The 19,689-nt window shown below is 45.2% G+C and overlaps 7 protein-coding genes across 8 annotated transcripts; 3 read left to right on the plus strand and 4 right to left on the minus strand.

Annotated features, from left to right (window-relative positions):
• Positions 1–55: 55 nt before the first annotated feature.
• Positions 56–2,286, minus strand: LOC132787605 (uncharacterized). Its single transcript, XM_060794764.1, has 6 exons — positions 1,935–2,286; positions 1,112–1,232; positions 708–1,046; positions 446–646; positions 272–385; positions 56–183 (listed from the first exon to the last, which is right to left on the minus strand). Exons 2-6 carry the CDS (start codon positions 1,223–1,225, stop codon positions 64–66), a joined length of 888 nt encoding a protein of 295 aa, XP_060650747.1. The 5' UTR covers positions 1,226–1,232; positions 1,935–2,286; the 3' UTR covers positions 56–63.
• LOC132787606 (cardioactive peptide) lies at positions 998–4,785 on the plus strand. Of its 2 annotated transcripts, none has more exons than XM_060794766.1 (3): positions 998–1,070; positions 4,252–4,315; positions 4,375–4,785. In XM_060794766.1, the coding sequence occupies exons 1-3, from the start codon at positions 1,068–1,070 to the stop codon at positions 4,668–4,670; spliced, it is 363 nt and encodes a 120-aa protein (XP_060650749.1). In that variant the 5' UTR covers positions 998–1,067; the 3' UTR covers positions 4,671–4,785. The 2 variants fall into 2 exon arrangements, with proteins under 2 accessions (XP_060650749.1, XP_060650748.1); XM_060794765.1 differs by lacking the exon at positions 998–1,070 and adding an exon at positions 2,546–2,972.
• Positions 4,786–5,215: 430 nt separating this feature from the next.
• On the plus strand, positions 5,216–6,542 carry LOC132784262 (telomere-binding protein cav-like). Its single transcript, XM_060789754.1, has one exon. The coding sequence runs from the start codon at positions 5,347–5,349 to the stop codon at positions 6,421–6,423; it is 1,077 nt and encodes a 358-aa protein (XP_060645737.1). The 5' UTR covers positions 5,216–5,346; the 3' UTR covers positions 6,424–6,542.
• Positions 6,543–6,676: 134 nt separating this feature from the next.
• On the minus strand, positions 6,677–9,236 carry LOC132784258 (probable cytochrome P450 6d4). The gene is made up of 3 exons (XM_060789751.1): positions 7,938–9,236; positions 7,665–7,867; positions 6,677–7,607 (listed from the first exon to the last, which is right to left on the minus strand). Exons 1-3 carry the CDS (start codon positions 8,624–8,626, stop codon positions 6,952–6,954), a joined length of 1,548 nt encoding a protein of 515 aa, XP_060645734.1. The 5' UTR covers positions 8,627–9,236; the 3' UTR covers positions 6,677–6,951.
• A 31-nt stretch (positions 9,237–9,267) lies between these two features.
• LOC132785235 (probable cytochrome P450 6d4) lies at positions 9,268–10,904 on the minus strand (the record flags this gene model as incomplete). Its single annotated transcript, XM_060791229.1, is given in 3 exon segments — positions 9,268–9,928; positions 9,987–10,174; positions 10,228–10,904. Coding segments are annotated over 3 exon segments (1,521 nt in total), but the record flags the coding sequence as incomplete, so codon positions are not given.
• A 314-nt stretch (positions 10,905–11,218) lies between these two features.
• On the minus strand, positions 11,219–18,465 carry LOC132784255 (activating signal cointegrator 1 complex subunit 3). The gene is made up of 6 exons (XM_060789744.1): positions 18,239–18,465; positions 16,451–18,129; positions 15,418–16,393; positions 14,952–15,360; positions 12,010–14,898; positions 11,219–11,949 (listed from the first exon to the last, which is right to left on the minus strand). Exons 1-6 carry the CDS (start codon positions 18,376–18,378, stop codon positions 11,491–11,493), a joined length of 6,552 nt encoding a protein of 2,183 aa, XP_060645727.1. The 5' UTR covers positions 18,379–18,465; the 3' UTR covers positions 11,219–11,490.
• A 570-nt stretch (positions 18,466–19,035) lies between these two features.
• Positions 19,036–19,686, plus strand: LOC132784264 (trissin). Its single transcript, XM_060789758.1, has 3 exons — positions 19,036–19,178; positions 19,227–19,320; positions 19,379–19,686. Exons 1-3 carry the CDS (start codon positions 19,154–19,156, stop codon positions 19,557–19,559), a joined length of 300 nt encoding a protein of 99 aa, XP_060645741.1. The 5' UTR covers positions 19,036–19,153; the 3' UTR covers positions 19,560–19,686.
• Positions 19,687–19,689: the final 3 nt, after the last annotated feature.

Genomic DNA, 19,689 nt, shown 5'->3' on the forward strand with positions numbered 1-19,689 from the left:
TGCCTATGATTGTTATCCTCTTAAATATCTACATGTTTCCCTCGCACACTCGCTGCGCCTCTCTTAGGCGGGCACCTTGCGGGAGATGATCTTTATCAGCTCGTCGACGCGCTCGCTCTTGCCAGTGAATTGTTTTGGATGCGGTCCAATCATTTGAATAATCATCTGCACGTCTGGCGAGACCTGAGACAACAAACGAAACAAAAATATGTGTTAAATGACATGCGATGACAGCTGTCAATGCGACGTCAAATCGAATATGGGTCAATACCTCGAGGAATCGGGCCAGTGCCTTCAGTGTGCGGAAGATCTGTTCCTCATTGGGACTGCTCTGGAAAAACTGCAGTATGGCCATGGCTAGCTCCACGGCAACATCATCGAATACCTGTGAGCAAGAGTGTTAGCTAAGATAAATTGCTGCTTGGTGGATGCATCTTTGACCTACCACAGTCTTCACTTCCTTGATTGCAATGTTGTAGAGGATCATCGACCCAATGTTCTTCAGCTGCGGGCAATTCGAGAGGATGCAGTGCACAGCCACCTTGGTTGTGACGCGTATGTTCGAGATGGTCTGACCATTGTATTCCCACTCCGAAATGTACAGCAGCCATTCCGAGGGTCCCACATTTTCGAAGAGATTGCAGGTCTGTCGGAAAGGTGAGTTTTCTCAACGCTTATTTTAAAGTGAAGTGTGTAAGCGGACTTACGAACATGGCCCAGGCCTGCTGCTCCTCGGGTGTCTGCTTGTCAATGTCCTGTGCGTAGTTCATCAGCGTGTGATCCCTGCGATCCTGATGCAGAATAATGATCACATCGTCCTTAAGAGCGGCGTAGGCCAATGTGCGAATCATGTGAATCCGTGTGTCCGGTGAGAAGGCTTGCACATCGCGCAGCACTCGCTGCACAAACACCAGAAAGTTGTCACCCAACGCCCAAGAGCCGTCATCCTCGATCAAATACTGATGCAGCTCCTCCATGGCCACCTCCTCCTCTTTGTAGATCTTGCCATCGAGGAGCTTCACCAGGCACTCTAATTCAGTCTTAATCTGTGCGACAAACATGCAAAGATGGTGAGTGGGAAAAGAGAGAATGGAAGGAAGGAGACACCTACATTGATGTCTTTACAAACGAGAGCCGGCTCGCGGGGCACCTCCTTCTCCTCAGTGGACTTGGAACGCTCCTTGCCATTCTGCGACTGCTGTTGTTGGGCCGTGGGCTCTGACATCTTTTGTCTATTAATAGCAGAGTGAGAGAATCGAAACGGATAAAACAAAATAGCAAAAGATAAAATAAATTATCATATTTATAAATAAAAAAGACGACGACGCGACGCGACGAGACGCCACAACAAAGATGCTCTGCATTGGCTGCAGGCGTCATTCGACATGTTTTTCCGTGTTCGCGGTGGAAAATCGAAAGAAAATGCAGAGAATTTTCATTGCTCGTTTCAAATTATATTTTACGATCACCTTTTCACTTTATTCGCTGTAATTAGCGGACACTCATGTGCTGAAATGTTTATGTGTTTGCGATTTTCACTTTATGGTAATTATAAACAAAAGTGTCGGCGTGGAATCTGTGTGCGAACGTGGGCGACAAGTGAAAGGAAAAGCCGAAACAGGACTGGAAACTTGTCATACCCGCATGCGATACTAAAACTGACGACAACTGAAAATAGCCTAGGTATTTTTAGTGTTTTACTTTACCAGCAAACAAAACCAACCAAAAAACAACAGAAAAACAAAAAAAGACGAACAACTCTCGAATTCGAATGTGCAATCTGTGACAGATGGGCGCAGACAGGTACAGCCATAGATATATCTATATAGATACAATATCTGGTAGATACAAATGTATCTTAGGTCTTTTTTAACTCTTTCCGGTTGTCGTTTATCAATGAAATTGTATAAGTTATAGAATTCTTAATTACTCACATGCTATTTTAGTACTATGTAGTAGAGATGAGACAGAAATTTCTCCGACACCTCTCGACACCGATTCGCAACACGCAACAACAAATTCAACGATCCAACGATAATAAAAACCAATATCAAGCGTGCCACAAATATTTCTTAGCTCTCTTACTTATTTGTTGCTTTGGCCTTTATTTCGACTACTCTATTGTTTATACGAATTGCACTAATTGTTTATTTAACAGAGATCTCTGATGTCTGCTGTAATATTGATTCTTATTAAATTCCGACCCGGAGCCGTCCGTGTTCCGTATCCACTGAGAATCGTTTCGAAATGGCCAGTTGTTTTGGCCGAAAATTCCTGTGGAAGCGTGAAGAAAACTTTCGGAAAATGCACACTTAGGAACAAGAACCGCTGATTATATCGTACTCGCGTATTCGTATATAGCGTATATATACTTGTCTGCGAGTTGGTTTTCGTGTCGGGTCTTTATAAATAGATGGACTTATCGCAGCTCTCACGAGAATGTGTCGGCGTTGCATTTACACTGATCGAAATTAGTTGGTATTTGTAGTAAAGTTGTCTAGATAGGGATTCTTCAAACCTATTCAGAATGCATTTCTTTTGTCTAGCTATTCTTAAAGCTTTAAACATTTGGTAAAGCCAAAAGCAAGGGCAAACGTTAAACGCTAAATGCTCAACCACAATGGTCAAGGGGGCGGGGCATGAGTAAGGTCGGGAAAAACACAAAACGCTATTAAGTGGCAACCAAAATACATTCACTGCACCGCAGGCAGTCCTGTCATATCCTGAAAGGAACAAGTCTCACATTGCGTAGCCGACTTGTTGACCGAGGACCGCGTTCGCGATTTTCTTTCAATTGCCAGTTGAGCGTTAAACTGTGCAGGCGTCACGCGGCTAATCTCAGTCATCTCTAACCGAATCAACAGTAGCGCAAAATGAGAAGCACTCTGGAAATTTGCCTTTGCCTGGCTGTGCTTTTCGTCTGTGTGTTTTCTACTAATGCCTCCTTAGAGACCGAAAACAACGAAGTGAATGTGAGTAAAAGTGTAATAATTTCGCGAAATGTATGGGCTGATATATCTCTTAATAATTATTAAACGTAAATCAAATTTTCGTGCACAACATTTGTTTATTTAAAGTTTTGGTAATATAGAATAAAGAGTTACAAAGTAGAAGATTCGATAAAAGCATTTAGCAACGTAGCATAGCGCCACTTAGTACAGAATGAAAGAGCTTTGTAATTTTCTAACTACACAAAAGTATGCTATGATAAAGTAATGTATTTTTTATGGTTGAAGCCATCTATGAGACACATAAAAAACTAAACTCAAATTTGGTGTTTCAAATAACTCCTAAAGGTAAGCAATATGAACGTGAGAAATTTATTATCAGGTCGGCATGAAAGTATGCAATCTTTTAAATCTCTGTAGACCCAGTGCACTTCAATTGTCATCCCCAAAAGTATGCAATCATTTAAATAATACTTTAATTAATGCAAACCATTGTAACGCAGCTCCTAAAAGTATGTGAGGCATTTGTATCAAATGATCATACTGCTGATTAGGTATGAAAATTAAACATTATATATCTAGATATATCTTTGTATCATTCTAAATCTAAAATTAATATAACTTTTTAAGACCCCTGAGAGTGAAGCACTTGCTTGGCATCTAAAAATTTGACGAATTTTACTCAAAAATGTAGGCCAAATTTTTCCAAGGGGGTAGCATAGAAAAATTGTCAAAAAATCGAAAAATCAGCCTTAACTCAGCTAATATAAGGACTAGAGTGATGTCCTTTTGCATACAGATAGTGCATATCCAACAAAATTGAATGACGTTTTCAAAAGGACGAATATCCTTTTGGTTGCTGAGATAAAAGGACTTTTTCTTGCAGAAATAATTAGTCATAACTCTGAAATGTCCTTGAGGATCCTGCCGAATGTGGTGTCAAACGATCAGTCTTAGCAATGGCTACCATCTGGCCAAAGCTCATTTAAATCGTCCTTTCCGTTTTTGAGATATCCTGGTTTTTCCAAAATTAGCACGTTCTCTAGCGATTTTTGACCAAAAAATTTCAAGTCAACTTTTTTATCGGATTTTATAATTTTTTGATGCCAATCGCTAGAGCGCATACTGTTTAGCTCTGCGAGCCATATCCGAACATCCTGCCTAAGGATGTCGTTGAGCTATGATCAATTTTAGTTCAATTGCATGCATTTGCAAGCAGTTTTATTAAGTATTCAAAACGGCAGCTTCCAGGACATTTAAGGATAATGGTATAAGTATTGATTTGGTTTCTTTAATCCAACAGCACAAACTGAGTGGAGTAATTCAATGGAAATACGAGAAACGGCCATTCTGCAATGCATTTACAGGTGATGCAAGGACTCGGTAATAATTGTATTACAGTCAATAAACTTGTGTGTTTTAACAGGCTGTGGACGCAAGCGTACCTCGTATCCTTCGTATCCACCATATTCATTGATAAAGCGCAATGAGATCGAAGAGAAACCGTATAACAATGAATACCTCTCGGAAGGATTAAGCGATTTAATTGACATCAATGCAGAGCCCGCTGTGGAGAATGTTCAAAAGCAAATAATGTCGCAGGCGAAGATCTTCGAGGCCATAAAGGAGGCTAGTAAGGAAATCTTTAGGCAGAAAAATAAACAGAAAATGCTTGAGAATGAGCAGCAACAACAACAACTGGAGCAGCGCGAGAACAATTAATCCCTGGCACAACCCGAAAGTCCCAACAAACCCTGATGAAACAAGCAGACACTTTATGCAACTGTTACTGTAAATACGTACCTTTAATCTGTAATAATTATAAATAAACAAGCGAGGTTCGAAAGAAAAGTCGAAGTATTTTATGGGCATTATTTTTGTTGTTGCCCCTGGCAGCAGCAAATCACTTAATTGCTAAACATTTCTGTTGATGCCAGATGATAGCAGGTGTGACCATTCAAAACAGCTGACAGTGTGGTCGCGATCGATTGATATCGATAGTGACAAAGTTAGTATACTGTGCGTGTGACCTTGTCACTTATTTTATACGAGCTTGCTTATATTAATTCATTAATAGATGCATACCACTTCTACGGCGTTGAATGCGGATCAATTGCTATGCGGAGCATTAAATGCCCTGCAAAAATTATGTTGGTATACAAAATATGTTAGATTCTACCTATGTATGCAGCTTCTTTATTCTTTTCGTTCGTTTTTGATCAGTGAACTAAGTCGTTCATTTGTTAGACAAATTTCGTTCCCAAGAACGGAATAACATCATCCAAATAAGAGTGAACAACTAACTATTTCAATGATCACGGTCACACTGAACACAAATTAAAGAGCGCAAACCGATGCGCACTTGAATTCCTTCAAATATTTTTGTTGTTATTTTAAAATGACGCGTTGTTTATCGCATGCACTGGTGAAATATCAAAAAGATTTGGACTCAGGCATCAAGGAATTAACGAAGGAATGGGATGAGTCCGATTCAGATTTAGCCCACCGCTTAACAGAACCTGATAGAGTTACCAGTGAAGACCTAAGTCGACAATATAGTCCTGAAGATGTGCGACAATTGTGTCTGCGCACCAAAGTGTGTGTCGATATGACGCTTTTCAATTGTCTATGGGACGCAAAGAAACGTTTCGACAAAAAGGAACGCCTGAAAAATCGTTCAGAAGTCTTCATCAACAAAATGTACATCAAAGCTGTAAAGAAAAAAATGGTGATACCATATGAACCGAAGGAAATTGAAAAATCTGTGCATATTCGTCGTTGCATACTCAAGAAGCGTAATAATATACGTTTAGACAGATGGAATAACTTGCCAACCCAAGAGTCATCAACATCGTTGTCCATTGAAGAGATCAGTGAAGACCAAGAGCCGTCATCAATGTTGGCGCAAATACCCAATGAAAGTCCCAATAGTAGCAGAGTTGCATCTGATAATACAATTAACTACTCAGTTGCCGACATATCGTCAGGTCCCATTTCCAGCGAACCTCAACTTCGGCACGTCGGAAACACCGAAAGCGAAATTCTTCAATTGCCTGCGATTGCTGAAAACGAAGACGTCAACATGTCTAAAAATACCGGAGCCGAACATGCCCAATTGGCTGCAAATGATCAGTCTAAAGATGCCCAGACTTCCAAGGAGAAAAGTTTGGAAGAGTCAGGGATCGATTTTGAAGCTGCAGCGATGGCAATCGATCCTGAATCTATGATCATCGACTTGGCTGCAAGTGATCAGTCTAAAGATGCCCAGACTTCCATGGAGAAGAGTTTGGAAGAGTCAGGGATCGATTGGGAAGCTGCAGCAATGGCAATCGATCCTGAATCTATGATCATCGACTCGGATGCCCAGACGCCACAGACAGAGAGTGAACCACTTGTTGAAGATTACTCCATCTTCAGCTCCCAAGTGCTCTGCACATCGACGGAGTCCACTGAAATTACTGACGATTTAATTTAATTTTCGATTGAAATATTCGCTCTAATTTAGAAGTATTAACTAAAAAAACAAAATACTACGGGTTATGAAATTTAAAAAATGTAAAATGAATTGAATTACAAATTTTTTAAGTATGCTACCGAGTAAAAATAGATTCTTGTTCTTCGATCGGTAATGAACTAAACACTAGTTGTATATTCATCACCATGGCACAACCCTAAAGTCCAAACAAACCCTGATGAAACAAGCAGACACTTTATGCAACTGTTCCTTTAAATAAGTACCTTTAATCTGTAATAATTATAAATAAATTTATGTGCTGACTAATCTAACAGATAATACAAGTGCAACAATTTGAAGCATTTAATAAAAAGTGTTGACTCCATTAACATTCACAGCTCTGACTCTACATATATATATTTGTAACATCGATAAGGAGGTTTAAATACTATTAGTTATCTATTTCGCACCACTATCTTAATGGCCTTTTATCTAATCGAATTTGCGGCATTGTCGAATTTTATTCAATTCGTAACTTCGGCAAATATTTCATTGAGACACGGGGGTCCTTTTAGAGAGACGCACCTTTACGCCCTCCTTTGGCATAAGGGCAATGCCAGAGGCTTCGTACTTCACCTCCCGTTTGCTCATCACTTCGATATTAAAATGTTGTAGTACTTTTACGATGGCAAGCTTTGAGTTAATGCGGCCCATTCGCTGTGCAATGCAGATCCTGGGTCCCTCACCGAATGGCATGTATGCCACAGGATTGTAGTTCTTTGTCTCCTCTGCAAATCGATTCGGATCATATTTGTCGGGCTCCGGGAAGTACTCGGGGTCGCGGTGAATGCCATAGAGGGAGATCACGACGGGAGTGCCCTTCTTAATCACATGGTCCGTGTCCGGCAAAGTAAAGTCCTTAGTACACTCTCGGTTTAGCAGAGGAAGACCAGGATATTTGCGCAACGTTTCATTCAAACATAGGTCAAGGAACTCCATCTTGTTCAGCACGTCGTAGGTAATTTGTCCATCGTTCTGCTTCAACGTCTCATCTACCTCATCTTGAAGACGCTTCAAATGTTCCGGATGCTGAGCAAGCTCAAAAATTGTGAATGCAGCTGTTGATCCCGTTGTCTCCTGACCAGCAATATAAAATATAAAAGCTTGCGCTGTAATTGCTTCTAGCGACATGCTTTTTAAACGGCCTACAACAATTGGAAAAGTTATAGAACTGAATTGACTTCACGCGGAGAACAACTCACCGTCATCTGTCTTCTCTAAGCTCCAGATTTTGTGGTCGTCCTCATCGATGCTGCCATTGTTCCTTAACTGCATGAGCAGCTGCATCATGTCCTTGCGCACTATGCCGTGTTTCTCTCTTTGCTCCATGGTCTCCTTAACAATGGCTAACATTGCTAATCCAACAGGATTCTGCAAGCCAAGGCGGAACATCAGCCGTGCGACTCTGAAATATATAGGTAAGAAATGAGTTGGATTTCCATAAATTTTCTAGTGTGATAGTGTGAGCTACTTACGAAGGAACCAGGAATATTAGCATTCCAAATAGAGCCGTAAATCTGGTATTGACTCGGGCAGCGGAAACTAGCTTCTTAAACTTGTTGTTTGGCTGCTCGTAACTGTTGATGTCCATCCCGAAGATGGTGGAAGCGATGATATCAATGGCATATGTTTGCATCACGTCCTTAAGGTCCACTTCCTTGAAACCTTGTTCCGGAAGTTCTTTCTTCAAGTGATTCACCATCTTGTCTCCAATATCCTCTCCTGTGCTGTACATTGCCTTTAGCTTGCCGGAGGTGAAACAGGGTGAAAGTTTCTGTCGCATAGAACGCCAGCTCTGGCCGGGTAAGGCAAAGATCGATGCCGACAATGGATTCTTCTCCTCGTCAACATATACACCGCGATCGTGGAAACTTGCGAAATCTTGAGCCAACACTCGTCGAGCTAGCTCAGCGTCACGCACTAGTACAGCCGGACGGAAAAGTAAATAGGTACCGAGAAAACGTTCTTTACTCTTTAAGTAAACATCGTGTACAGCCAAGCCCATGGCCTTCTCTCTTCTCCAGACGCTACCGAGACATCCAAAGGGAATAGATGCATTTTTATCGGTGGGAAAGCCTTGTCGTTCCCAATAAGAGTAATGATGTTTGAGATAGTACCAGCCCAACGCCAATAGCGAGAGGCCTAAGATAATCAAAGAGAGCATTTCAAAGTTCGAATAGAAGCGAATAGAATCGAATAACACTCGACGCGATCAAGCGCAAAACTTGTCTGACTGGCTTCGATTCGTTGACTGCGCACTTTATACAATCCATGTTGACGCTGATTTCATAATGTACACACGCTCTTTCGTGTTGGTGCTAAGAGCATAGCTACACTTTGTTTGAAATGTACGAAATCCATGGAGGAGTCATTAGTTTCTAATCTATACATTTTGATAATACGAAATCTTATCTCTCTTTAGGTGCAAACATTTTGAACACTTCGATTTGTGGTAGGTTCACAATAGATTGGCATTTTAGTTCAATTCATGCCCTTACTGAGATAAATATAACTTGGCTTGGTGGATCGAATATTTTTTTTTTCATACAATAGTAAATTACTTGTACAACGTCGCTGACATCTATAATCCCAAAATCTCAAGATGGTACTGATGATCGAAGTCAGTTTGATATCAGATACAACATGACCCTTTGAGGTGCATTCAGATACAGTCACAGCTCGGACTAGACTCGTTATATTTCGATATGAAGATTAGGCTGTTCAACATTATCTTAATAGCCTTCTATCTAATCGATCTTGCGGTATAGCCGAATTTCATGCAATTCATAAATTTGTTAAACATTGAATCACTACTGAGCCAAGAGTGTCCGTTTGGAGAAACGAACCTTTGCTCCATCCTTGGGCACTAGTGGAAAGCCAGAGGGCTCATACTGTAACTCCCGTTTGCCCATCACTTCGACATCAAAGTGTTGCAGTATTTTTACAATGGCTAGCTTGGAGTTAATGCGACCCATTCGCTGGGCAATGCAGATCCTGGGCCCGTCGCCGAAGGGCATATATGCGACGGGATTGTAGTTCTTGGTTTCCTCTGTAAATCGATTCGGATCATATTTGTCGGGATCCGGGAAGTACTCGGGGTCACGGTGTATTCCATAAAGGGAGATCACAACAGGAGTGCCCTTCTTAATTACATAATCCGTGTCTGGCAAAGTAAAGTCCTTAGTGTACTCTCGGTTTAACATGGGCAAACCAGGATATTTGCGCAAAGTTTCGGTCACACAGAGGTCGAGGAACTCCATCTTGTTAAGCACATCGTAAGAAATTTGCCCATTATTCTGCTTCAATGTTTCATCCACCTCGTTTTGAAGTCGCTCAAGATGCTCCGGATTCTGGGCAAGCTCAAAAATAGTGAATGCAGCTGTCGATCCCGTTGTCTCCTGTCCAGCGAAATAAAAGACGGTAGCCTGCGCGGTAATTGCCTCCAGCGACATGCTCTTTAAGTATCCTGCAGCAATGAGTTTCGTTATTGCAATGATTTCTATTGTATATCGAACACAACTTACCGTCATCTGTTGTCTCTAAACTCCAGGTCTTATTGTCATCCTCATCGACTTTACCTTTGTTTCTCAATTGCATGTCCTTACGCACATTGCCCAGTTTTTCTCTTTGCTCCATGGTCTCCCCTACAATGGCTAACATGGCAGCTCCGATAACATTCGGCAAGCGAAGGCTGAAGATCAACCGTGCGACGCTGTAACATAGAGTGTGGAGTTAAGTTTTCTAACATAGAGTGAAGTTACTTACGAGGGAATTAAAATAACCAGCGTCTGCATGTAGGCCATTATGCGATTATCGGTTGGTAAAGCGGTAACCAACTTCCTGAACTTGTTATCAGGCTGCTCATAACTGTTGATATGCAGTCCGAAGATTGTGGAGCCAATGATGTCGATGGCATATATTTGCATCACAGCCTTAAGATCCACTTCCTTGGAACCTTGTTCCGGCAATTCTTTCTGCAAGTGATTTACCATTTTGTTACCAATGTCTTCGCCGCTGCTGTACATTGCCTTCAGCTTGCCGGAGGTGAAGCAGGGCGAAAGCTTCTGTCGCATAGAACGCCAACTCTGACCGGGTAATGCAAATATCGATGCCGGCAATGGGCCTTTTTCTTCATCGACATATATGCCGCGATCGTGAAAACTAGCGAAATCTTGGGCAAGCACTCGCCGGGCCAACTCTGCGTCACGCACCAAAACAGCTGGACGGAAGAGTAAATAGGTGCCGAGAAAACGCTCTTTACTTTACAAGTAGACATCGTGAACTGCCATGCCCATGGCCTTCTGCATTTTTAAGACGCTTCCGAGACATCCAAAGGGAATAGAAGCATTCTTATCGGTGGGAAAGCCTCGTCGATCCCAATATGAGTAATGATGCTTCAGATAGTACCAGCCCAACGCCAACAGCGAGAGGCCCACCACAATTAAAAGAGATCATTTCAAAGTTCAATGCGTATATCACTCGACGCGATCAAATGCGAAACTCGTCTGACTGAGTTATAGAATTCATATTGGGTGGAATTTCATAATGTAGGTGTTCTCTTTCGTGATGTGGTTAAGAGTATCAATACACTAATATAAAATGTGGGAAGCTCTTGCAGCTAGGGGCATTCACTTTAAGGGAGCGTTAGCGGCACTTTAGGGAAGCAATAATCTAATCTATACCTTATAATTAACACAGAATCTTATCATTAGTTGGGTGTAAACATATTGAACACATCGAATTGTGGTAGGTTCAGTTTAGTTTGGCATTCTTAATTGTAGTTCAATTAATGGCTTTAATGGGATAATTACAACATGGTTTCTTAGCTTAGCTGCAATATAAAAATGTTTAACATAATCATATTCGTAGGCGTTATTCAAAATTCAAAATCTGGGGATCACATCACGTCCTAAGCTAGTTTACGACTATTATTAGAATTACTATTGGACTAAATCAGCCTCCAGCTTAAAGAATGCTCGTGATACGTGGAAATGGGATGCATATATTAGTTGTGCTAAGTTGAAGCTTCTATGCCTTGGCGTCGATAATTTCAAAGTGCAGATCGTACTGCTGATCGAAACCAATCAAGCAGTCCGACATTAAATACAACGTGAGTTGCAGTCGCCCCCGTCGAGGCGTCGCCTGGAAGGATATGCGGTTGGAGGAACGAGTGCCGCGTAGAGTCAGTCGCTTCATGGCCAACAGCTCATCATTGGACTGTGATCCGAGCGTCAGGAACCAAGCCTCGTTCTTTGGCTTGGGATACTTGGGACAGTGGATGGTGTAACTCTGGCCAGGAGCGCGTCGTTGGCCGGCAACGTTAAGGCGCTGCAGATCGATGCACAGCACATAGTCTTCGTTAGCATGCAGTGGAGTCCACACAACTGTTCCTTCTGCAATGGAGAGTGGACGCTTGGCGTACTCATCCTCCAAATAACGACCCTCCACAGATACTTGCATTGCCAATTCGGGCAGCTCTTTAATAACCTGTGATAAATAAGCGATTGTTAATCAAAAGTTAGATAAAAGGACCATGTGCTCTCTTACCCTGTACATCTGCTCTATATCGTGCTCTTCGAAAGCGTCGCGCAACGGAGCAGCCAGCAGCTCGTAGTCATTTCTGCATAACTCCTTTAGCACTGGCAGCGTCAGATGGTCGTGATTATCGTGGGCAATGTTTAGAAACACATCCACATTGGCCTCGCTGACAGCAGGCAATGTGAGGAACTCACAGGCGTCGAACCAGCGTGCCTGGATGACGCACTGCATCAGTTGTTGCACTACCAGACTGGTCGACAGCCAGCCACGCTCCGCGGTGTAGTCCACCATGGCCTGCATCACACGCGTCGCATTGTCCAGAGCCGACTTGGTGTCCGTTAAGTAATCTGAGTTGGGCAGCGTTTGGCGGGAGAAGTGCGCTTGAAGCAGCAGGAATGTCTTGGTGTATGGCGAGTCCCAGCTGGCCGAGGGTGGCCGGAAGCGACTCGTCTCGGCCAGCTGCTCGTTGTATTTGTCTTCGTTATGACGCACGGGTTGTTGATCGAACTCGTAGCAGTCGGAAATAGCCAGCAGCACCTCCTTGGTGTCCATGCCAGGCTGCAGATCGTCCAGGAAATGTTTCATTGTGCGGTACGACAGATAGTAGAAGGAGCTGATGCGGCCCAGGAAAGTGGGTACTAGGAAACCATCCCGCTCAACAACACAGGCAGCTCCCTCCAACTCGTAGACCACTTTGCCCACCAGGCTGGACATGAAAGCATTAACATTCTCTGGCTCGATGCCCTCCAGCTGATAGTAGGAGGGATTCCGCAGCAGACGGCGGAAGAAGTAAGTCCAGGTGAGGTAGTCGAGAGCCGCCTGCTTTGTCTGCACTGTGCCCGCCACAATCTCAGCATTGATATGCTCCGGCAACACGCCCAGCAGACTGGACTCCACGGGGAACGGATCGTAGAGGAACTTCTTGTAGAAGTTCTTCTTCTCGTCATGCACCAGGACAACAGCGACTCCTTCGTTGTCAAACTGCGGTCGTCCCGCTCGTCCCATCATCTGCAGCACATCCGTGATGGGCATGTCCACGTACTTCTTCACCTTACCATCAAAGTACTCTGTGCCCTTGATGACTACCAGATGGGCGGGTAAATTGACGCCCCAGGCCAACGTGGCTGTGGCCACGAGCACCTGGATCTTTCGGTTAAGGAACAGTTCCTCGACACATTTACGATCCGGCTCCTGTAGACCAGCATGATGCAGTCCGATGCCAAATGCCAGGCAGAACTTGAGGTTCTGATCGCGAATATTCTGTAGAATAAGTTCCATCTCCTGTTCGGCTATGTGCAGGAACTGCTTGGGATTCTCGTCGCCCGCCACAAAAGTGATCAAGTCTAGAGCTGTGAGACGCGTTTGACGACGAGAAGAGACAAACACAATAGTTGGCTCACATGGCGAATAAGTACGAATGGCCTGGAATGTGGGTCGATTCATTGTGGCCATGCGGGGACAGTAGTGCTTGCCTGGGAAGCCGTTGATGTGCACCTGTAGCGGCACAGGACGCACCGAGGGCTTAAAGTTGTACAGACCCATGCGCTTGATGCCCAGCCAGTTGGCCAGGTCCTGGGCATTGGCCAGTGCCGTGGACAAGCCCACAATGCGAATGGATCTGCCTGTGTGTGAGCTAATGAAGTTTGTACGCGACACAATGACCTCGATAACTGGACCACGATCCTCTCCCAGCAGATGGATCTCATCGATCACAATTAGCGTTACATGCTGCACATAATCTCTCGTCTGCCACGATCGACTGATACCGTCCCACTTCTCGGGCGTGGTCACAATCAGCTGCGACTCGCGAATGGCCTGAATGTCTGGTGTGACGTCGCCTGTCAACTCAACTACTTTAAGGCCGAGGGAGGAGCGCTGGAAACGTTGCTGCCAATCCGAGATACGTTCTTTGACCAGTGCTTTGAGTGGCGCAATGTAGACCACTTTGCACTTGGGATCCAAATTCAGAGCACGAAAGATTGCAATCTCTGCAACGATTGTCTTGCCGCTGCCCGTTGGAGCGCCGAGCAGAACGTTGTTGTCCGTGTGATAGAGGCAGTGGAAGATCTGCGTCTGGATGGGATTGAAGTGCGAGAAGCTGTAGAGCGACTCATAAAGCTCGTTCTGCAGGCTGCTCACTGGCAGTGGACGCAAGGGCAGAAGTTCCGTGAGCGGCGGATGATGCTCGGGCAGCACAAGGTGCTGGAAGGACAGTGGAATGCAGGTGGTGCTGCCCAGCCAAGTGTCGCTGGTGACGCGAATGTAGTACTGTGGCGGCAGTGGTTCCTTCAGTGGTATGGTCATCACAAGCTGCTGCGACTGTCCGCTGAAAACACTCTTGCGATTCAGTTGGAACAGCTCCGAGTGATAGATGTAGTTGGACTCGGGATCCTCGATCCACAGCCAGAAGCTTTGACTAGTCTTGCCATGCACACGATCATTCCAGGTGAAATCGGGGTAAATATTGACTGTGATACGCAGCACGGTGCGTGTGATGGGCTGCAGACTGGCCTCCACTTCGAGTAGCGGCAATTCCTGTGCAGAGCGAATGACCAGCTCAGCATAGCGATCACTGCGCAACCATTCCTTCAGCTCGCGCTGCTCCATATCACGCAGTCGATAGATACTTAATCCACGACGCTCAAGTTTGTCAATGGTTTCCGCATTGATGGCCGGGAACTGACGCAGATGGCTGTCGTAGTCCCACTGCCGCCTCTCAAACATCTTGCACAGCTGCAGCATGCGTCCTGTGAGAATAGCGTTGTTTTGTCGCAGTACAATAGAGAAAAGCGCTCGCGCAATTCTGCCAATATTCTGCGTGATGTAGGACATGTCCGAGCTGAGCGAGAAGGACTTCACGTAGCCATTGGACAGATAAGTTTGTATCAGAATGTTAACCTGCAAGCAGAGCGGTTAGTTAAGTCCACTTTTAAAATAATTTCGTTTCTTACCTTGCCGCAAACATTTTCACTTCCACCAAAGGCTTTCAACTTGCAGTAGTATTCGCGCAACTCGTCTAGCTCCTCCAGTTCGTCGTCGCGCACTTTTAGCTGCTGGAACTCCTGCGCCTGCGACATCATGGCCAGCAGCTCAGATTCATTCATGAATGGCTTCATCAACTCATTGAACGTTTCCACAGTGTCGTATTTGATGTAAAAGTGGGACGCAGTGCGTCCCAGATCGGTGATATTCATGTCCATGGTGCGTTGATTAAAGCGCATCATCTTCGCCTTGTCCAAACTCATCGATGCAGACATGATTAGCTGCCTGCGACGCGCCTCTAGCGTGGGATCCTTTTGCAGCTCGGCGTACTCAATGCCATAGACATGGGGATTAATGCGCATACGAACAAAAAGATAGCTGAAGAATAGATAGGCTTAAATAACATACTACATACATACTAATGGCTTGACTTACGTGTAGCTAAGCCACTCGATAGCCTCTTCCACGTTGCAGATCGTACCCAGTCCAATCTCTGCGTTTAAATTGTCAGCCAAGCACTGCACAAAGTTTGATTCGATGGGGAACTGATTGGTCAGCAACGAGAGGTAGTGATTGAGCTTGTCGTAGCTGGTGATGATGGTGCCCACTCCGCTCTTGTCAAACTGAGGTCTTCCTGCTCGTCCGAATATCTGTAGCACATCCAGAATGCCCAAATCCACAAAGCTGCCGTGCTTCGCATCGTAGATATCCGTTCCCCGAATGATGACCGCATGTGCAGGCAAATTGACACCCCAGGCAAGCGTCGCCGTGCAGACAAGAACTGTGATGTGGCCCTCCACAAAGTACTTCTCGACCATTTGACGATCTGCACGCAGCATGCCCGCATGATGCATGGCCAAGCCACAGGAAAACAGCTCGACGAGTTGCTTGTTTCTACTCTTTTGTATGGAGCGATTGGCCAAACCATGTGCATTATTATCCGCAGGCAGGAAGAGCGCACTTGTGTTGTTCTGCTGCGCCAATTCACGGATCACGTTTGCAGTTCGCACCGTGGCATTGCGGGCATGAACGAAGACCATAACTTGGTGTCCCTGCTGCACCATTTCCAAGCACTTTTGGTAACACACCTGATCCATGTCGGCAATCTGCTGCAGAGGTTTCACTGATTTGATGCCAATAAAGTTCGTGTCCAACGGCACGGGGCGGAAGCGTGAGTCGAAGTAGAAGAGGCCCTTCATGGGATTCACGCGCAGGAAGTGCGCCACATCGATGTAGTTGGGCAGTGTGGCAGACAAGCCCACGATGCGAATCATGGATTGCGAGGACTCCACGAGACGCAGCGTGCGTGCCACCAACGCTTCAACAACTGGACCGCGCTCGCCGTGCAGCAAATGCACTTCATCGATGATAAGCAGCTTGACCAGACTGATGAGTGCCACATCTCCACTGCCTGCAAATAGTACAAAGCGTTAATAAAAATAAATAGATTGGAGTTTAAGTAGATTACCCTTTCTGGTGACCACATCCCACTTCTCTGGTGTCGTCACCAGTATTTGTGTGGCAGTCATCTCCGCCTTAGTCAGCTGCATGTCTCCTGTCAGTTCGCGAACGCTGATCTGCAGCGATCGCAAGCGCTTTGAGAAGTTCTCGACCATTTCCGCCGCTAAAGCCTTCATGGGTGCAATGTAGACAATCTTGAACTGATCCCGATTGATGACGCCCTGCTCCAGATGGCAGCGAATCGTGTGAACAATGGTCAACATGGCCACGTTTGTCTTGCCCGCTCCCGTTGGAGCACAGACCAGCAAGTTTTCGTTGCTGTGATAGGCCACGGGATAGACGACAGACTGGATGCGATTCAGTTCCTTGCAGTTGGCAAACGCCATCTGTCCAATGTCATCCAAGTCCGCAATCTTGATGCGTTGATTGCCAACCGTCAATGGAGGCGGTTCACTTGCCGGAATCTTGACTTCCTCCCACTGCTTGTTGTCGATGCGTTCTGCATTCTCCGGTAACGTTATGCGACTGCCTCCAATAAAGCCGGCATGCTGCTTGGCCTCCAGTTGGCTGTCGAACACATATGGATATCGAATGGGGGCCGTATACGTGGACTGCTCAGCCTTGATCGCTTTGGTAGTAAGGAGCAGCGGCTCTCGCTGGGACGCCTCCAGAAGCTTGCGCTGATGTTGCATGCGCAGCTGCTGTGCAGAGATGGCCACTGCACCGCCGGCGTCGTCGTCATCCTCCTCGTCCTTGATGCTGCGCATGATGCGTTGCAGTTTCTTCTCCTCACGCCGCTGCTGCTTGCCTAGCTGCTTCTCCTGCGCTGATTGCACCACGACAGTGGTGGCTACAGTGGGTCGTTTCTCGGCGCCGACAGAGCTAGCCTGTTCCTTTTTTTGTTTCACCTGCTTGACGCGACGCGATCTCGAAGCATACTGTTCCAATTGCTGGGCAATCTTGGTGCGATCCTGCAGCAGTTGAATGACTAGCTCAAAGTGCTCAAAGCCCAGCAATTCCATCAGTTCATTCTGCAGATCCTCGCTGCTGCGCTTCGAGCCAAGAATGTCGCCCACGCGACTCAACAGATTCTCATCCTCGAGCTTCTGGGAAATGCTCAGCAACGTTTCCAGCTCCGAACTAAGCTTAAAGCCATCTGTAGAGTTGCTCTGCGTTGCGGCTGCCAACGTTGCACCTTGCGTCTTATACTTCATGGTGAACTTGTTGATTGTGCGGTTCTTGAGCGCGGCTCCTGGCGATAGATTCGTTAGCAAGCTGATGTCCAGTCTGTCCGCCGGCGTACAACTAATGTGGATATCTTCGCCCCACAGCGGGCTGTCGTAAGTCTTGCGCTGTGACTGCATCCATCGCTTCAGAGCCTGTAACTCATCCTCCTGTAGAGCATCCGCTATGGATCGGACAGCGTTGTGGATTTGCGTCTGCTTCCGATCGAATGTGTTGCCGAACATGGCGTGCAGTCGTGTTGTGGTGGCCACCAGCAACACGTGTTGATCTAGCATCAGCCAGAACAGATATAGTGCTGCATGCTCTACCACCTGGGGCTGCTCCTCGTATCCCATGCATTCCTGCACAAGATTGCGTAGTTTTTGCAGTTGCACTTTTGCAGCCGGCTGTTTTTCTGTCGGCAACTGTGCCAGCACTTTGACAATGGTTTGTTCGCTTTTCCTTGAAATAAATAAAAGTGTAGCATATGTTGGCACCCACACATACATGACACATGCACACAATTGAGATAAGTGGAATTTCATCAGGTGTGAAAATTACAGCGGCTTACTCAGTGAAACTTGTCGTCGTGGACGCCGCTGCAGTTGTAATTGCTGAACGTTCATGAGATAGTCCATTGAAGCGCTGTGGCCTCGATTCCAATTCTGTTTTTGCACGCAGCGATGCACTTAGTCGTGGCGGCTCCCACATGTTCACTTATTATTAATTTTATCTTAGGAAAATTTAATTTTCTGCTGCTCGAAATTGTGTCCGTCTCTTCGCAGCTGTTTGTGCTCAGCTGTTGCTTCTCAGAGGCGGCGTTGCCACCTCGACAAAATTATTGCAATGCCGGTTTCGATATATTGAATGTCGTGTATCATCGCAGATCGTGAATCATCGTGTATCGTATATCGTAAGCAACTGAAATGGCCATTTAAAATTCTTCGATTGTATATACATAAATAAATATGATAGCATACACCCACTTATTCTTAGATTGTTTAATAATAATGTCATTCACATGCATGCCATGTCGTCGGGCAGGGTCGATTTCAAACTTTTATAAGCTGTGAGAAACTGTTGTGATTGCGGTTAGCTCACACATATACACACACACCCACTTCAGCGAAGCAACCTCAAAAAGTATGCTACACAAACTTGTTGCGCAAGTTGCAATTGTGCGTTTGTGTGTGTGCGGATGCTTTATTATGCGTCGCATGTCCATATCCATACTTGGATGAATCTGTTTATTCGATGGTCTGCAACATGCTTCAATGGTCACTTTCAATTTTACTGCGCCGTTACTTCAGCGTGTGTTTGTCTGTGTGGATCTTTTGAGCATATATAAGAGCAGAGACACTTGTAGCTCTGTCCTTTCAGTTGCTGCTGCTGTTTGACTCGGGTCAGCCCATCACAGGACTTCCTATGTGTCTCACAAGCTTCTGAATAATATATTTTCCCATCAAGTATCCGCAGTTCCGACAAAATGCACATTCAGATCATCTTGCTATGTGAGTATTCCAAAGGTTGAGAATTGTCCAGCTAATGTAAATCTTTAGGCATATGCTTCATGTGGTTTACTTGCTCCGATGCCATTCCATGTGACTCTTGTGGCAAGGAGTGCTCCAGTGCCTGCGGAACCAAGCACTTTCGGTGAGTGACCTTTAAGACTTAAATGATTTCATATTAATTTCCAACTTATCTTGAACAGAACTTGCTGCTTTAACTACTTACGCAAACGCGCTGATCCGGATGCACTGCGTCAGAGCTCTAATAAGCGGCTCATTGACTTCATATTGCTCCAAGGACATGCACTGTTTACACAGGAGTTACGCGAGCGACGAAACAATGGCACCTTGATTGACCTCGACTTCAACACCTACTACGCCTAAGGCCACAGTTAATCCTCCTCTTGTACCCTTTGCACCATGACAATGACTTCGACCAGCGAATGTTTGAAATGTTAGTTTTCCAATAAAAATCATAAAACTCTTTAGAGGCAATGTGCTTTATAAAGCATCT

Source organism: Drosophila nasuta, chromosome 2R (assembly GCF_023558535.2).
Source record: "Drosophila nasuta strain 15112-1781.00 chromosome 2R, ASM2355853v1, whole genome shotgun sequence".
In the NCBI taxonomy this organism is placed as follows: domain Eukaryota; kingdom Metazoa; phylum Arthropoda; class Insecta; order Diptera; family Drosophilidae; genus Drosophila; species Drosophila nasuta.

Coding starts and splice junctions, on each gene's coding strand:
- LOC132787606 (XM_060794765.1), top strand. CDS start 2,874: ATGAGAAGCACTCTGGAAATTTGCCTTTGCCTGGCTGTGCTTTTCGTC. Junction 2,973..4,251: donor CCGAAAACAACGAAGTGAAT/GTGAGTAAAAGT, acceptor TTAATCCAACAG/CACAAACTGAGTGGAGTAAT. Junction 4,316..4,374: donor ATTCTGCAATGCATTTACAG/GTGATGCAAGGA, acceptor GTGTTTTAACAG/GCTGTGGACGCAAGCGTACC.
- LOC132784255 (XM_060789744.1), bottom strand. CDS start 18,378: ATGTGGGAGCCGCCACGACTAAGTGCATCGCTGCGTGCAAAAACAGAA. Junction 16,394..16,450: donor GGATGTGGTCACCAGAAAGG/GTAATCTACTTA, acceptor TACTATTTGCAG/GCAGTGGAGATGTGGCACTC. Junction 11,950..12,009: donor ATATAGAGCAGATGTACAGG/GTAAGAGAGCAC, acceptor TATTTATCACAG/GTTATTAAAGAGCTGCCCGA.
- LOC132784262 (XM_060789754.1), top strand. CDS start 5,347: ATGACGCGTTGTTTATCGCATGCACTGGTGAAATATCAAAAAGATTTG.
- LOC132787605 (XM_060794764.1), bottom strand. CDS start 1,225: ATGTCAGAGCCCACGGCCCAACAACAGCAGTCGCAGAATGGCAAGGAG. Junction 386..445: donor TCAAGGAAGTGAAGACTGTG/GTAGGTCAAAGA, acceptor TCTTGCTCACAG/GTATTCGATGATGTTGCCGT. Junction 184..271: donor CACTGGCCCGATTCCTCGAG/GTATTGACCCAT, acceptor TTGTTGTCTCAG/GTCTCGCCAGACGTGCAGAT.
- LOC132784258 (XM_060789751.1), bottom strand. CDS start 8,626: ATGCTCTCTTTGATTATCTTAGGCCTCTCGCTATTGGCGTTGGGCTGG. Junction 7,868..7,937: donor CTAATATTCCTGGTTCCTTC/GTAAGTAGCTCA, acceptor TATATATTTCAG/AGTCGCACGGCTGATGTTCC. Junction 7,608..7,664: donor CTTAGAGAAGACAGATGACG/GTGAGTTGTTCT, acceptor CAATTGTTGTAG/GCCGTTTAAAAAGCATGTCG.
- LOC132784264 (XM_060789758.1), top strand. CDS start 19,154: ATGCACATTCAGATCATCTTGCTAT. Junction 19,179..19,226: donor CATTCAGATCATCTTGCTAT/GTGAGTATTCCA, acceptor GTAAATCTTTAG/GCATATGCTTCATGTGGTTT. Junction 19,321..19,378: donor TGCGGAACCAAGCACTTTCG/GTGAGTGACCTT, acceptor TATCTTGAACAG/AACTTGCTGCTTTAACTACT.